The following is a 15,790-nucleotide window of genomic DNA, read 5'->3' as shown; positions in this document are numbered from 1 at the left end:
CTTGCCCAAGGACACAACGACCGAGACTGTCCGAGCCGGGGCTCAAACTGGCAACCTTCCGATTACAAGACGAACTGCCAACTCTTGAGCCACGATCGTTCCTTCCTTGTAAAAGTTCATATTCTAGTTTGTTTAATTATTGCACACCTTTTACAACCGAATAATATAAAAGCTATTATGCCAGCACACACCTTCAGTGCACGTGGCAAATTCTCAGGCTATAAATTTTCCAGTGAAAGTAAACAATCTGAATCTGATAAATCTCTGTGTAAACAAAACATGAAAAGCCTGCTGCAATCACAGACTGAGCCTTTACGTGTTTTATTGATTCTTGAACAGTCATCCCACGGGGATATGAGTCTGCAAAGCATATTGGATAAATCATGATTTATTATTTTTCTGCATGTGAAGAAATGCTGCCAAAATATGCATAAATGTAATTAACTGACATTTCACTCAGGAGGAGTGAGTTCCCATCAGGCACTGGTTATCAAACAATTTATTTCTCGTAGTTTACGACCGAGCTTGCCCTCAGGCGTGCCCACAGATCACTGTGGATTGACTCTTGGGGAGGCAGAAGAAAAGAACAGTGCTTCCAAGTAAGCCATTACCTCTGCCTATGGGGTTATTAATCCACACAATAAAGGTTTTAGCTCTCAGCAACCCAGAGAGAGAGTTACAGTGATTATGGGGGGAAATGGTTTGATGTTTTACTCTGCCACAGTTTGAGTAACAGTGAGGGGTAACACTATATCTTATTAATCAGTGGTTGGGGGCATATTCACATCTGTTACCAGTGGTAAAAAGTAGCTAAGTACATAGAATACTCCTTGTCTGCTTTTCTTTATATTGGGCCTTAAATATCTGACTGCTCATTTTTATGACTTTAAGCTGCGGTTCTTAACTATTAAGGGATTTACCTCACTTTAAATATGTATTTTAGACAAATGCCTCCCAGACAAATGTCCCTTCATAACAACAAAGGAATTTCATAACTCTATCCACTGATACTCTTTCTGTCCCAACAAGGAGCTGGAGCTGTCTGCTATGCATCACTTTAACTAATTTCAGTCACCAAACCACTTGTTTATAATAAGTATTATAATATATATTATATATATTATATATAATATAATATTATCCCCTTGATAGTAAAATTATAATATTGTTATCTGCAAGGCTTTGTGCCTCAGTTTTACTGAGAAAAGTTCTTGTATTTTAAATTACTGTATTATTGGAACTAAAAAAAAAGCATGTCTCACTGTCAGTGTAGTTGTCTAACAAGGCTTGCCAGTCTTTTCTGGCACTCCATCTTTTCATCCAGATTCATTCATATCTGGTTTCAAACTACAAAGTCCAAAAACAATGGGTGGAGGCATCCATCTTTTATATACAGTCTACGATACAGTCTACATAACTCTATAGTCATGCAGCATCTTTGCCAAACCAAACAACTTTACAGCAGTGAGAATGAGGCTGAGTTTAAGTACTGCCTGCTATGTGTTAAATATTCCTTAAAGAGATTAAGACCTTTGTTCATATTTATTAAGTTTCAACAACAAAATCTATTCTCTTGAATTTTCTGCCATTGCATATGTAAAGATCTTACACTGAGCTACATTAATAAACTTCCTTTTATTAAACAAATTCAATAATTTTGAATAACTAACTAACTAACTCGAAGTTGCACATATTATTAAATCAATAAGTAATATAAAATACACCATGCTGAAATAGGTCATTCTACACAGTGTGTGCTATAATTGTATAGTAAGTTTGCATTTATATGCACTGTGTCGTTACTGCTGTCAATTAAATCTCATAAAACACCTGCATATAAAATGTCACTCAACTGAAAAGGAAAGAAAATTGTCACCTTTTGTTTTCGTATCATGTCCTCTAATAAGGCTATCATTACTGATGAATTAATCGTTAATATGCACTTACTTTCTAAAGCTGGTTTAAAACGACATCTGTCTTCCAGATTTTATAAGCATGTGTTTGTGTTCAATTTGAAAAATAGTAGAATGCTGTAATATAAATATAATGGCTTTTAGAGCAGAATATTTCTCTCTAAATTGTTGCATATAAACTGGTATTACATGAAAATACTAGTGCAAGTTCAGGCATTAAAGACTCCTTAGAAATGTAAGTTTGACTTTCATTTCCAGCGATCACTTTTCTTACATAAGGCACCGCATTCTCCGGGTTTACCTTTTATCCTCTATGAAACTATATAATAGTACTTTACTACAGACAACGTTTATGTTTACTCACCCTAACACATGGACGACTTAATCTGACTTGGCAGTCATATGGTTGCAGTTACCTTGCTTAAGCTGTTTTGTGTTAAGCATAATGAGAGCCATCAAACTCCGGTAAATGCGAGACACTCCTCAAAGACCCTCCGCTGAGGACTTTTCAAATGTGCCACGGTAACAATTACATGTAAATCAGACCAGCAGGCTGGAATTTTAAAAAGTTGAAACAAAAGAGATGGATGAGAGCAGATGAAACTTTAATGGATGTTGGGAAGGAGTTTGGTTATTTTAGCAGCATTTGAGCCAGAAAGAAGAAAAGATGTTAAATCAGATAAATAACTAAACCTGATGAAGTAAGGCAAATATTTTTCTTATGATTTTCTGTTCCTACTTCATATCAAGCTTTAATCCAGTTTTTAAAAGGTGATTTAATATCCTTTTAGTTATTTTCTGTAATTTGCGTACAGATACTATTACAGTGGCTGTCTGTGAAGGTTCTCAGTCATCCAGGTCGTCGTAGTCTAAAGAGCCTCGAAAGAAAAGCGTTTGAACTTCTTTAAGTTGCTTAAAGACGTTTCACCTCTCATCCGAGAAGCTTCTTCAGTTCTAGGATCAAATGGCGCAGAGTCTCAGATTTAAGCCCTGTGGGAGGGTCCCCCTAAGAGGGACAATGGACCCCCTAATGATCCTCTACAAAATCACATGAGCCAAGGTGTGAAAACAGGTCACAATCAGCCAGGGTTTCGGGTGAGCTCATTGTGAAACCTGGCCCCACCCTATCATGTGATTTTGTGAGGTCAGATGGCCCAGGATGTGAGTGGGCGCTAAGGCGTCTGGGAAGGGATCTCAAAACTGGATTATAGATGGCAGACAGTTGGTGTCGTAAACCACCGCCTCTGTTCAAAGATGGCCGTTCACAGAGAGTGGACTCTTTCAAACCGTCTGTTTATTACAACGGTTGGTACTCATATTAAACACGGATACAGTTTTAAATAATGAGGTCAGAGTATGTACAAGTAATCCCCATGAGACGGCTTTAAAAAACTCAGTTTCAGACAGTTTTTTTCTGCACTTGACTCTTTATAGATATTTCTAACTGGGTCATCTTCCCACTAAAAGCCTCAGTCATATAGACCTAGAGACCAGTCCACCACACCCTGGCAACATTCAGCCACTTGGGGGAAAAAAATCTGTATTCCCCAACCAAGTTCCGAGCAGTTGCTGGATGCTGCTGGCTATATGTAAATAAAATCAATCACAAAGGGGATGAGAAAAAATAATAATTACATAAGTATAAGAAATAACAATCATACCAGCAGTGTAAGGATTCACAAATGCCAGCAAACTCTTGGAGATTTCTGAAACTATCGTAACGGATTTGAGGGGATGTGGAAAAATATGTTTACACCTGAAAAAAACACGACCACAACAAAGACTGAGGAGGGAAAAAAGTGCCAGTATTTTATTTGTTTCTGTCGTTTGGCCGGTGTATAAAACACTGGGACACGACCACATGGTAATTGCCTATGCTGTGCCAGCACAGCATAGGCATAAATGCTGGCCACAACATCAGCCACCTACATAGGTTACATCCTAGACTCCACAAAGATCTCCCACAGAAGCCTAAATCAAGCATTTAGCCTGGCTTTAGCAATACATTTCACAGCAACCGCCAATAACCTCTAGAAATCCCCTTTTAACCTGTCAGGGAATACTAACTTTTTCCCCATGAGCAGTGGTTACCAGGTGGTTGCCACGAGGTCTGTAGACCTGTGTGGCCCGAATGCTGCTCAAACCCTCTGCTTATGTGGGACAGACAATTAAGAGAAAATTGGTTTAAAAGGTGAGGGAGAACTGCTTGTGTAAAACAGAAGATGAGCAGGGATGAGAGTGCATGAATAAAAATGTGGAAATATTCATACGAGGTCCCTTTTAATAACTTAATGTTCCAATGAAACTACTATTTTACCCCAGCCTTCACCACAAGCAGTGTGTAAGTGCCTTAATGCAGCCATAAAATTCTTTAATCATGCTTCAGCTGCTAAGCTGAGGGTTTTACCATGTGTGGCTATAACAAGCAGTTAACACTATCTAGTAGCACCAAAGCTGTGATTTTAATAATGATAAATATGCCCAGTAATTCAGTAGTCAATTATTGTGTGGAGGTGTGTTCATATTTACACTATGAGACACAGATCTTGTGAAGACTGCAATTATCTACCCATCTATATGGAATTAAGGCTATTTAAAGATGGCAAATAGCAAGAGTAGTGTCTGCAAAATGAATTCATTCTTATTTTATCTGACCAGTTGGCAGTTATTTAACCTGAAGTGAAATGGGGATTGGAACTGCTGTTTGAGACTGAAGAAGTGCTTTAGTGCTTCACGGACGCTCAGCTGTGTGGATGGGAGCGTTTGCACGGTTTCACAGCGAGTGCACCACACTTACTTTCAATATTTCATGAAAGTGCTGCACTAGCACAGTGTTGTTTGAACGGAGTGAATCACTGAACAAAGTATTTAATTCATGCATTGACTTTTCCACTACAGTTAAAACATCACAGAGCTATTTCTTTGGGGTGTGGTTGTTCAGCTCAGCAGCGTTGGGTTTAGTCGATATTATCGTGCTGCCTGATGCAGAGCCTCGGGTCCTGTCCGCATTTGTTTCACCAAAAACGGTGATGTCACAGCTCCAGATATTGATGGATATCACGGGTTAATGGAGTGCAATGAGAGTGTCACAAAGAACTCTATCCAAAAAGATGCCACTAAATGTCATCTGCCACCAAACTCGGAGTCAGTGCGTGGTTAAATTTAGGTGGGTGAAAGCTTCATGTGAGCGATTCCCCGTGGCTACGTCGTGATCCACACGCTGCCTCAAAGTGATGCTTTTTTTTGGTTGATTTTCCAACTTCTTGCAACAGCTGTGAGGGCGATAATTCCAGCGTTACACGGGCACTGTGAGGAAATTAATTTCTCCACAGCCTATAAAAAGAATGAAAAATCACCTCTCTGTTTCAGTTACTTATCTTAAGGCGATACTGTACCAGCTGGAGTCTAATGAGCACGGTCACGCTGTAATTTTGGAAGTTCACACTGACCATTCACAGCCCAGCTTTTTGTACAAATTAAATTTGAATTCCCTCTTTTTTCTCCTTCAGTTTGTGTTTATAAGACACACAACATTTCAGGCTGCACTGACAATCATTCGGTCAGTGGGGCTCTTTTAAATTAACGCTTCTCACAGTTTCTTGTAGACAGACTCACAACAATGAGAGACCCACAGCAATATCTGTTAAACATGAAACAAACTTGTTGCTCTTACATTGTCATCTCTGACTCCAGTGAAGCGTAATCTGCCTTTTGTGGAGACTCTGTTTGTGTGATTCCTTCACTGTGCTGCGGTGACTGATGGATGCTTGTACACAGACTAAGAAAGAGCGAGGGAGACCTCTCAGTTGAGATGGGAACAGGGAAAAAGCATCTTGGACAAAGGTCTTAATCTCTTTGGAAATTAGACAGTTATTATGTATGTTGCAGGCCAACGAGGCCTACTTTGACTTTGCTGTGTGGGCGTGTTGTGTTGCTGTCTTCCCAGCCTTAGGTGCCACCCATTTTCCTGTATAACCAGGAAATGTCTTAGTAATTAACCCTGAGAGTGCTTAATCTATGTGTTTATTCTTGCTTGAGGGAGAGTGTGCGTTAATTCTCATCATTGTTTCCCAGTTTTATTTCAGCATTTTTGCTCTGGTTTTGTTTTTGTTGAAAACAGGTGCTCGGCTGTCCCTTTAAGCTAAATTATCAATTAAACCCTTTTTTAACTCCCTGCCTCCTTTTCCTCGTATACGTTTATTGTTCCTTCTCCACATCTGAAGTGTGGACTCTCTGGAGAGCGTAACAAATGAACACTCATCTGGGATTCAGACCCAGGACTTCTTAAACGTGTTATTTTTGCTTAGATTTCTTAGTTTTTGCTTAGTTTTCTAGTAAGCTAAACAATTCACAAGGACTACCAAAGTAATGCATAGTCATAAACATGTGCATAGCTATCTGTTATCGCAACTGCACACATTTAAACGTGTGCTGGCTTGCAAGTGACACGTCAGTCTTGTTAGGTCCAACATTTAAAGATTTCTGTTTCTGCTGTTTTACAGAAATTGACCAGGGTACTCAATCAGACATGCAGCAAACATAGAACAGAGGAACAGAGATGTTTCTGGATTAATGGAGAGGAGTGCATGTTTGAAAGCAGCTTTAGACAAAAGATGTGACATTTACTGATGTAAGTGGCTCTCTTCTCTTCTCACGGAGGGGGGGTATGTGTGTTAGATCTTTGGGTGCAGCATTTGTAACTCTTTAATCTCAAATACCCACTTACTCTCTATTTGGATATGCAATTTCATTGTGGAAATCACCATTGAATCATGTAGTTGAAAGCTCCATTAAAAATGCTGGTAGGTGAATGTATGAGCTCAGATTTTGTTGTTACGCTTCAATTCTCTTCTTTTTTTCGTCTTCACTGTCTTTTGCATGTGCCCCTGCTGCTTATGTAAAATCATGATTTTCACATCAATTGGCACAGAGCAGGGCGAATCTGTTATTGTTTGCTTGCATGCATCTTCAAAGCCACAGATTTCCACTCTTAGTTGGATGTGAAAGCACAGTCACGGCTCTGTGTTCAAGCTGGAGCCCAATGTCCCCTCTAAGCTCTAAGCGCTGAATGTTCACAGACTTCAACTGACGTCACCGCTGCTGTCGTGCCACGATCGGTGATGAAACACCAGTTTGCCAGGCTTGAGATTCAATTCGTCACGTTAATTTATTAGGAATTTGACATTCAAAAGCAGATCTTTTTCACTTGAAGGTTTCTGCAAAGTATTCCAATCAGTACTCATGCTTTTAGACTGTGATTAAAAGAAAAATAACAGGCAAACTTGATGCATAAGAGCACTGGATCAGACTGTGCTAACAGGACTACACCATGCACTCAAAAGGTTTACTTTACTTTATTGTTTACTTCCCATATTCCTCCGTTTTCTGGCTCTTACCCAGGTCGAGGTTGCAGGGGCATGCTCTAACCACCTCGCCTACGAGGCGTCAAGGAGGCATCCTGGTCAGAACCCTGCACCACCTCAACAGGTGGATGACAAGCTCCTAACCCAGACACCCTTTTGAGGAACCTCATTTCTGTTGATCGTATCAGCGATCAACAGAAATGAGCTGTCACTTCCCACAGCTCATGGCCATAACACAGGAATGTAGATCGACCAGTAAATCTGCCTGCCTTCATGCTTACTTCTCTCTTTACCACAGACTGGTGCAGCATCCCCATCACTCCAATTCATCCATCAATCTGTGGCTCCACTCTCCACCCACTCATGAATAAGAACCGAGAAACTTGAACTTCTCCACCTGAGACCCCAAATGATTCCCAAACCAAGAGTGGGCCCTCCACAGTTTCAAGAACCATAGCCTCAAACTTTTCATCCCAGCCATTTAACACTTAGCTGCAAACCACCACCATGAAAGCTGGAGGTTTTCACTCAATGAGGCCAACAGGATCTGCAAAAAGCAGAGACGATGATCCTGAGACCACAGACATGCCACCCCCCATCTCTTGGATTCACCTAGAAATTCCTTTCATAAAAGCAATGAACAGAATCGGTAACTAAGGGCAGCAGTAGCGGTTTCTCCCAGAACAAGTCTGACTCGTGTAAGCTGCTGTGTGATCTTATAGCTGTGTCTAAACACGTCAGATTTCTTCAGTGTAAATTTGTGTGGTCACTGGTTGATGACTCGGTTCACGTAAATAAAACCACACGCATGCATGCTGCAGGCTGTTTTACTGAACCAGATAATCCCGTTCGGTGCGAGGCTCATTCAAACCACCATTATGAAACACCTCTCAGTTCTAAAAACAGCAATATCATAAGATTAGTAACACATGTTTTTATTTAACATCAAAACTTCCTCTGTGTGGACTCACACAGTCATCACTGTACAGCGCTAGAGTGCTGTGGGCTATGCATTCTCTCAAGCAGACTAAATGGAAAGGGTATATAAAGGGACAAAAAATTCAATCAGAAAGACCTCGACTACATACTGGTTTCACAGTGGGACGGCGCCGTCCTCTCACACGTGCATGTATCAAAGCCTGTGAGCGCGTAAAGGGAGAGCACTGGAAACAGGCCTCTCAGCCACCGTTACAGCAATCCCTCATTCTGACTGAAACATGTTTACACAGAGTTAACAATGCGAAAGATCGAAACGTCAAACAAAGAGTTTCCATAAAATGTTGTGTAATAATGAACACCTGTCAACTGTGGCTTTCATTTCCACAACATATTAAAATGTGAGGTGCAATTGGATTTTCTTCCACTGCATGATTTAAAAATAGGTATGTATTTCAGAGGAATGACTGCTTTCAGCAGAGGCAAAACTATCACATCTTCCTAAAGATGAATATATCTGAGTTTTGCACTTAATGATAAAGAAATTCACATCAGCCAAAGCCTATTATTCAAGACATTTAAATGTGTATGGATTAAAAACAAACCGTCCCCTTTCTGTCCTAAGCTCCACTAAACAGGCAAGGGTATATTCATGCAACTAATTACATTTAAATGTATTTACATAGTGCCAGTTCACAACAACAGGAGTCATTTGTAAGGTAAAGACCCCACGTGCACACAGGCTGTGACTGTAGGCAGCTGCAAACATCCTACAGTGGAGGCTGCAGGACGACAGGACTGTAAGTTGGATGGGTGAGATGCTCAATAATAAATAAATAGACATGTTTTTAGCTATTTATTTACTTATTTGTAAATCTCCAGCAAAAAAAGGGAAAGTATCCATTTGAATGTCAATAACTGGTGATTTTCCACAGATGGGAGGTGGGGGAAATACATACTGTGGAAAAAAGGTCTGAACTATTAATTATGGTCAATGCCACGAATCCTAGCTTAAGTTACAACATCCTGACAAACTGTAGGGTTTTTTTTTTTAGTTTGTTTGGGGGGGTTTGTCCTGAGGAGCCAAAACCCCTGTAGCTTTAAACTGAGTTATCAATGTCCACCATTTATGAGCTACTTTACACTCATAAAAGTGTTGATTGTACCAAACAAATGTATAATAAATACTCTGTGTGTGCACAGGGTTGCAGGAGTTGGGGCTTTAAGCTGTGTGCAATTCAATAGGGCAGAGTAGGAAAAATATAAAGGAAAAACATTTCCTGCACACACGGGGCTCGTAATTTGTGGCTCCGCTCCTGAACACACTCAGTAAAATCTGATAAAGACATTTTATATGTTCCTTTACAACATACTGAAACCTTATTCAGATTTTCCCCCCAGAGACACCAAAACATGTTCCCTACTGCAGCTTTAAATCCAGCTTTATTGTGATACACACGATTTCAAACCAACTTTGCAGTCTTACAAGTGTCTACCAGAATAAGCAAACACATCATGCGCTACAATGTGTGTACATATGCTGCAATTGGGCTTAAATACCCGTGAGCTGTGTACATTGCAATAGGGTGGAGTTGGGAGGGGAGGTAGTGGGGCTGGGGGGTATTTCTTGCACACATGGGGCTCATAATTTCTGGCTACGCTCCTGCACATGCTGATAAAGACATTTTATATGGTGACTTATTGTTACACGACTAACGTCTTTTATTCCTCGTATTAAAAAAAAGAAAAAACTTACTCATTAGGCCCTTTATTGCTTTGGCCTCGCGTAGGCTACTTCTCTCACCAATGCGGCGCACGTGCACGAGCGGTGTGCGCAGACCGGGAGCGCGCGCGGAGGCGGTCCGGGGCTTCCTCAGTTTTCTGTAATCGCTTTTCTGCTGCTGCTACCTCCAGTTAAATAGCAAGGACACGGGAGCGAGCAGGCGGCCGTGAGAGGATATACTTTTTTCGGTACCTTGGGATTACGACGCGGAATTGCAGCATCGACGGCCAGCTGTCAGGTAAGGTCGACACACGCGTTCAGCCGCCGTAGATCCGCGAAAAGTAACTAAATGTCCCGTAAAAAGTGTCGTTTTCCAGTGAAGAAGAAGGGAGGAGGAGGAGGAAAAGAAGGGGGTGGTGGTGGATGTGTGGGACGAGCCTCCCTTTGTGCCGAGGCAGGGTCACTGCTCTTCACCGCACAATGTGGACACTCCAGAAACGGCGAGGAGCCACACGTTTACCCCCCGCACCGCCACCGCACACCGCTCCGCTGGCACTGCCGCCGCTCACCGTCCTCCATCAGCCTCGCCGTCGGACGAGTCCGGCATTAACGCCTTCTCCTATGCGCATTTTCATTGAGTTTAAAACACCGAGGCCTGCTTCTGCTTCTTTTTTTCCCTTTAAATACCCCCCTCAGCGGTAATATAGCGCACCCTTCTCCTCCTCCCCCCGGCCTTTTAACGTTAGCTAGCTCCCAATTATGTTTATGGTCGCTTTTGTTTTAGCCGGCCCCTTTTGTGTGCTTCACCCCCACAAATGTTGACCTCCTTGCTCTGACAAAGCAATGAAGTGATGTCTTATGCCACACACACCTCTTAACTTGTGTCCGTTGTTATTTTTGAGGGGATATACGGACCCTGGCATCTCGAAACCGGGTACGTTTCAGCCGTTGGTGTCCTTACCGTCACCGTGAAACGCCCCCCCCCCTAGAAAGACGACCTATCCCCCGCTTCAGTTGATCGCTTTTAATCATTTCGTGCCTATCAGAGAGCTTAAATCGATCAGTTTTGCTTTTAAAAAATAAGTTCATGGTATTTATTCAAGCCCAGGGGCGTTTCCAGGATTTAGAAAAACAAAACAAAAAACAGGTAGCATATTGGGGGGGGGCAGAAGAAATCTGAATCAGAAACAAATACAGTGTGGAAAAATGTTGAAAAAAACATGTTGGGTACCAATTTCAGGCTCATGGTGTGACATGAAAAATGGTGCTTAACCCCAGCTTGGGATTTATTTTAATTTTTTTTGTAAAGTGGCAACACAGTCAAAGGGTAGCAACTAACAGCAACCAGACACTGCTGACAATCAGCTGCATTCAGTAACTTCAAGAGGACAGATGCAACTGTGAGGCTTGAGATTGACATTTGAATGTGGTAAATGCATTAGAGGATTACCTTGCTACAAAGCATTTTGCCAAATTGCAGTATTTGCTCGTTGTCTGTTGCTTTGTCATTGATGGTTTGTTGCTGTTGGACATTCCCATCTCTGGTCAGTCACCTCTACCTTAGAATGTCCACTTCGCACCACCCCGTCTAAATCACTGGATATGGTTTTCATTTGCCATGTTGCTGGCAGTTATGTTCTTCTTCTTTTTTCCCTTTCTTTTTTGGGCACCCCCTGGTGCATGCCTGCCAATTTCATAACTTTTAATGCAACATAATTACATGAAAAAGTAAGGGCTTGAATAGAGGTGGATATAGAATAGAAAATTAGCTTCACTGTGCACTGTGAAAACCCATCTGCTGGTATTCTCCTGACATCACTGATGATCAGAAATGGAGGGAAAGTTTACTGAGATCATTTGAAGGCAGCTAGCTCGGACTCTTTCTTTGATGCTTTTTAGATGAAGAAAAGAAAAGAAGCATAGGGCCTCTGCAGGACTTCATGTTACTGTAATTTGACTCGCGCTATCGGCCTTACTCCTTATCCTTTTGACTCCTTGGGGTGAACACTCATGGGTTTTTAACGCAAATGTATTCATGCAAGTAATGCAAAACTTACATCACTAGCTTTACTGCGTGTAACTTTTAACATGAATTTAATCTAAAAGGTCATTATTATCAGTTTAGGTTTTTTTTAAATGGTTTAAAACCTCCCAAGGTGAGCTCAAGTTATCAGCTGAATCATCTGATGTTCGGCAAGCACTGGGCAGCACTTTCATGAAATACCAGCTATTGCCACTAGATGAAGCATTGTAGGAAATTCTTAATTATAAAGATTTCCTGGCAAAAGCACAGGCAAGTTTCTTGAGGAAATGGAGACTAGAGGTACAAAGAATTGCCAAAAGTAAAAAGAACAAAACATTTTAAGTTGCCCAGAGGTAAAATGATGCCCCCTGGTGGTAAGGTTTTAGATAACTTACAAAACGTAACATAGCATAGGAGAAGTAGATTTATTTGTTTATAATCTGCAAAAGAATATGTAAATAGTTTTCAGTCGGGGCTGAAGCCACCCCACAGCCCCCACTCTGGACACACCCCTGTTCCTGCGTTGTCTTTGTCGTTTGTAAACAAATGAGCAACAGAACCAGGGTAGTGTATTGATATTTATATTTTTCATCCACAAAGAGCTTTCTGTGTCTCAAACTACTACCACATTATCCAGTAAAGAAGAGGAGAGAGTATGACACAGAGCAGTGACAGGACCTCTAGTTTGTTTTAGAAATCTAGGCCAGTGGAGTCTACCTAATGACTGCTCTGTCTGTAACCCCTAGCAGATGATTGGGTGAATGTCTCATTATATTCTTAACAGGGGCCTTATACATGTGTAATCTGCTGCACTGTAAGCTTTGACAAATGTCTTTTCATCAGCTTTCACTCTGCACAATTTTAACCCTCGCCCACACCCAGCTTTTGATTTAGATTAAGTACATTTTGCTGTCCCCAAGTCTACCCAACTATCAGACATTGTGGAAACTTGCAACCTATTAATATTTGCATGTTCATTTATTGCTTTAGGGCCCACGATGTCCAGCGAAGTGCAGAGACCAGACGACAGCCCCAGCACAAGCGGGGGAAGCTCGGATATTGAGCAACGGGAATCGGTACCTGCTGAACAGGAGCGAGAGCAAGCACAGCCCAAAAAGAAGGAGACTAAGATCTCGAGTAAAACCGCTGCTAAACTTTCAACTAGTGCCAAGAGGTAAGAAAAGAAGAGAGGGCTTGAATCTGGCTTTGAGAGCCGAGCGTTTACACAGGAGTTGTTTGTTAAACTGAAGGCCTCTCCCCCTTCTTGTGCCCCAGGGGTGTGAAGTAATATAAAAAGACCGCAGTCCCACAGGCATTGTCATTTCAAACATCCACGCGATTCAGTGTGCCGCTTAACCCACAGAAAGGAAGAAACTCACACAGCTCTGCACTGAGGTGTCACTGCTGTCATTTATAAAGAGAGATTCTCGTTCCAGCCTGTTTGTTCGACTGGATGCGCCTCGTGCTCCACAGCCTACACCACCACCAACACTTACCTCCAACCAGTCTTCGCACTTATTCCCAAAAAAGACAGCCGATGAGAGAATTATGCAACCACTTGGCTTAGGCCACTGAGTCTTTTTATAACAGAGACTGACATTATGAACATCTCTGGGGGGGGTTTGTAAGCAGAAAAAGCCAAAACATGGGCGGACTTCAGCGTTGTTTTTGTGCAGCAGTGCCTGAATCCCAATTTTCTGGTTATCTGTAGCAAATGATCAAAGCTGTCTAATTTATCCTCGTGCTTAATAAACAGATAATAGGAGTACTTAATCTGGTTATATTTGCGATCTAACACTTGAAATCTGCACTGTTATAAACTGTTAGTAGTTTTACTTTTACCCAAGCAAGCATGACTGATTTGTATATATTTAAGGCAACTATCAACAATTGTCCAAAACTGCAACTTCTGCTCACTTCTCAGTTTCTTTTTTTCTTGGTGGTGTGGCTGATGTGGAAGCTGCTGGCCAATAATTGACTTGTTTTAAACAGGAGGGTGGAAAGAAATCACACCAACGGACTAGTCTAAAAGTAAGAAAACATTTGGCAATCAAAGCTGAGCACAAGCTAATGGACAAAATTACATGCTCTCCATAGACGTATTGCATTTTTATTATGAGCTATTTGAAACAGTTAATTGTATTCTTAAGAAACCAAATCATATTTTTAATATCACTAAAATGTGTGGCACAAATTAGTAATTCTTTCCTCGCGCGGATGTGCCGAATAAGGCTGCACTTGGCAGTAACCAGTAGTATCACTGCAGGAGCGGAAGGAGAGGAGGTTAATGTGCACCTACTATTGTAGTACTGTCCACCCTCCATAATGCACGTGTGGCCCAAGTGGGTGGATGCTGGAAGTTAGACTATTTCTAACTTCCAGCATGAAGAGACTTTTACATGCCGACATACAATTATGGCGGAAAAGAAAAGTGGGTGGATATTAGGTGAAAGTGAAAAGGTGGAATTACATCATGACATATTTTGGCTCTTTGCTTCCTTACCTTCTTCACAGTTCTACTAACTCCTTCAGCCTGTTTTTAGATGTTTAAAATGTTGCACCTGCCTGTCCTCCACTCTTCATCATGCCAAACAACACACAGCAGCTTTCCACTGAAGCAAGCTTCTCTCCAAGTACAATCTTATTACTCTGCAACTCAAAAATCAATCAAACTGTCAGAAATATCCTTCTGTTTTCTCCCATGATGCTGATAAATCAGTGTAACCGCTTCCCACACACACACAAGCATGAGCTTGTCATGTCAATGTTGGTTGTTTGTGGAGCTTCTGAATGAAACTATAGTGAAGCATGTTCAGTTTAGTATGACTCTCATGAAAATGATCATATTAAAGCATCAATAATTATATCATCATCAGTGTGGAGAACTGTATTGCAAAGCCACACTGTTATTACACATATTACATGTCAGCAGGTTAAATGTCAGGGCTGACATACAGCCAGTCATTGTCTATATGAACCTATTGCAGAACTTTCCACCTAACTTGAGGGGAAGTTCACATCTTCCCCTGACAGGGAGGGTGAGGAGCACCGCAGCCCCGATTAGTGGTGGGCACGATTGTAAAATCACAGAAAACTGTTCCCTGGTGTTGGCATTTAATAAAATAAAGACAATTAATATAAACAGTTAGTATTTTAGGTGCAGACTATCGAGGGCAGCAATGTCTAATTGCGTAGTCGACCACAGGCGTGGACACTTGATTATGATTTAAGCAGACTCGACATCAGTACTGTAGTATCATATTGAGTTTTTAGAATCTCATTTATAAGCCATTTAATAGGAAAAAAAAGGTGTTTTCTAGTTGAGTAAACAGAATCCTAATTACAAGAAAAACTTTCTTTTAGGGGAAAGGCCAGAACCTCTTTGGAGGTCGTCTGCATCTCTTTTTCCGTTAGAGATTTGGGTTAAAGGCAACCACACCTCTTTGAAAGCTTTTGTATCACTGAATAAATGCACCAAGGAAATCTCCACTCTTTCAGATGAATTTTAATTTGCAAATCTTTCTTTTGCAGGATTCAAAAAGAGCTTGCGGAAATAACACTAGACCCACCTCCCAACTGCAGGTAAGGAGATGTTACACATTCGGAGCATTGCTGTAATGACTCATAACCCTGAGTGTAGATGGTAAAGCTGATATGGGCAGCAGCAGCAATGTGCTGTTTTCATGGCTTTTCTCTGGGAAAAAAAAAAAAGGAGATGTAATGCAGTTGTGTTTTTGTAACTCACCGCATACTGCTGCTGTTTGTTTGTATTTTTTGTTTGGTGTATTCGAGTGACTTAAGGCCACTGTGGAGTTGTTGTTGCTGCTGCTGC

At 41.3% G+C, this 15,790-nt stretch overlaps 1 protein-coding gene and 1 long non-coding RNA gene across 2 annotated transcripts in view; one reads left to right on the top strand and one right to left on the bottom strand.

Annotated features, from left to right (window-relative positions):
• LOC102211055 (uncharacterized) overlaps positions 1 to 10,028 on the bottom strand; it is a 21,522-nt gene extending 11,494 nt beyond the window's left edge. Inside the window, exon 1 of the long non-coding RNA XR_312013.1 lies at positions 9,969 to 10,028. This is a non-coding gene — a long non-coding RNA (uncharacterized LOC102211055). The remainder of the gene's footprint in view (positions 1 to 9,968) is intronic.
• A 20-nt stretch (positions 10,029 to 10,048) lies between these two features.
• Positions 10,049 to 15,790, top strand: part of ube2e2 (ubiquitin-conjugating enzyme E2E 2) — a 33,794-nt gene continuing 28,052 nt past the window's right edge. The window contains exons 1-3 of the mRNA XM_005744015.2: positions 10,049 to 10,233; positions 12,949 to 13,132; positions 15,490 to 15,540. Of these exons, the coding sequence (XP_005744072.1) occupies positions 12,957 to 13,132; positions 15,490 to 15,540 (227 nt within the window). The 5' untranslated portion in view covers positions 10,049 to 10,233; positions 12,949 to 12,956. The remainder of the gene's footprint in view (positions 10,234 to 12,948; positions 13,133 to 15,489; positions 15,541 to 15,790) is intronic.

Source organism: Pundamilia nyererei, unplaced genomic scaffold (genome assembly GCF_000239375.1).
Source record: "Pundamilia nyererei isolate P.nyererei 1_Seehausen unplaced genomic scaffold, PunNye1.0 scaffold00138, whole genome shotgun sequence".
Classification (NCBI taxonomy): domain Eukaryota; kingdom Metazoa; phylum Chordata; class Actinopteri; order Cichliformes; family Cichlidae; genus Pundamilia; species Pundamilia nyererei.
Note: the sequence above shows the minus strand (reverse complement) of the source record. Positions and strands in the feature narration are given on the sequence as shown.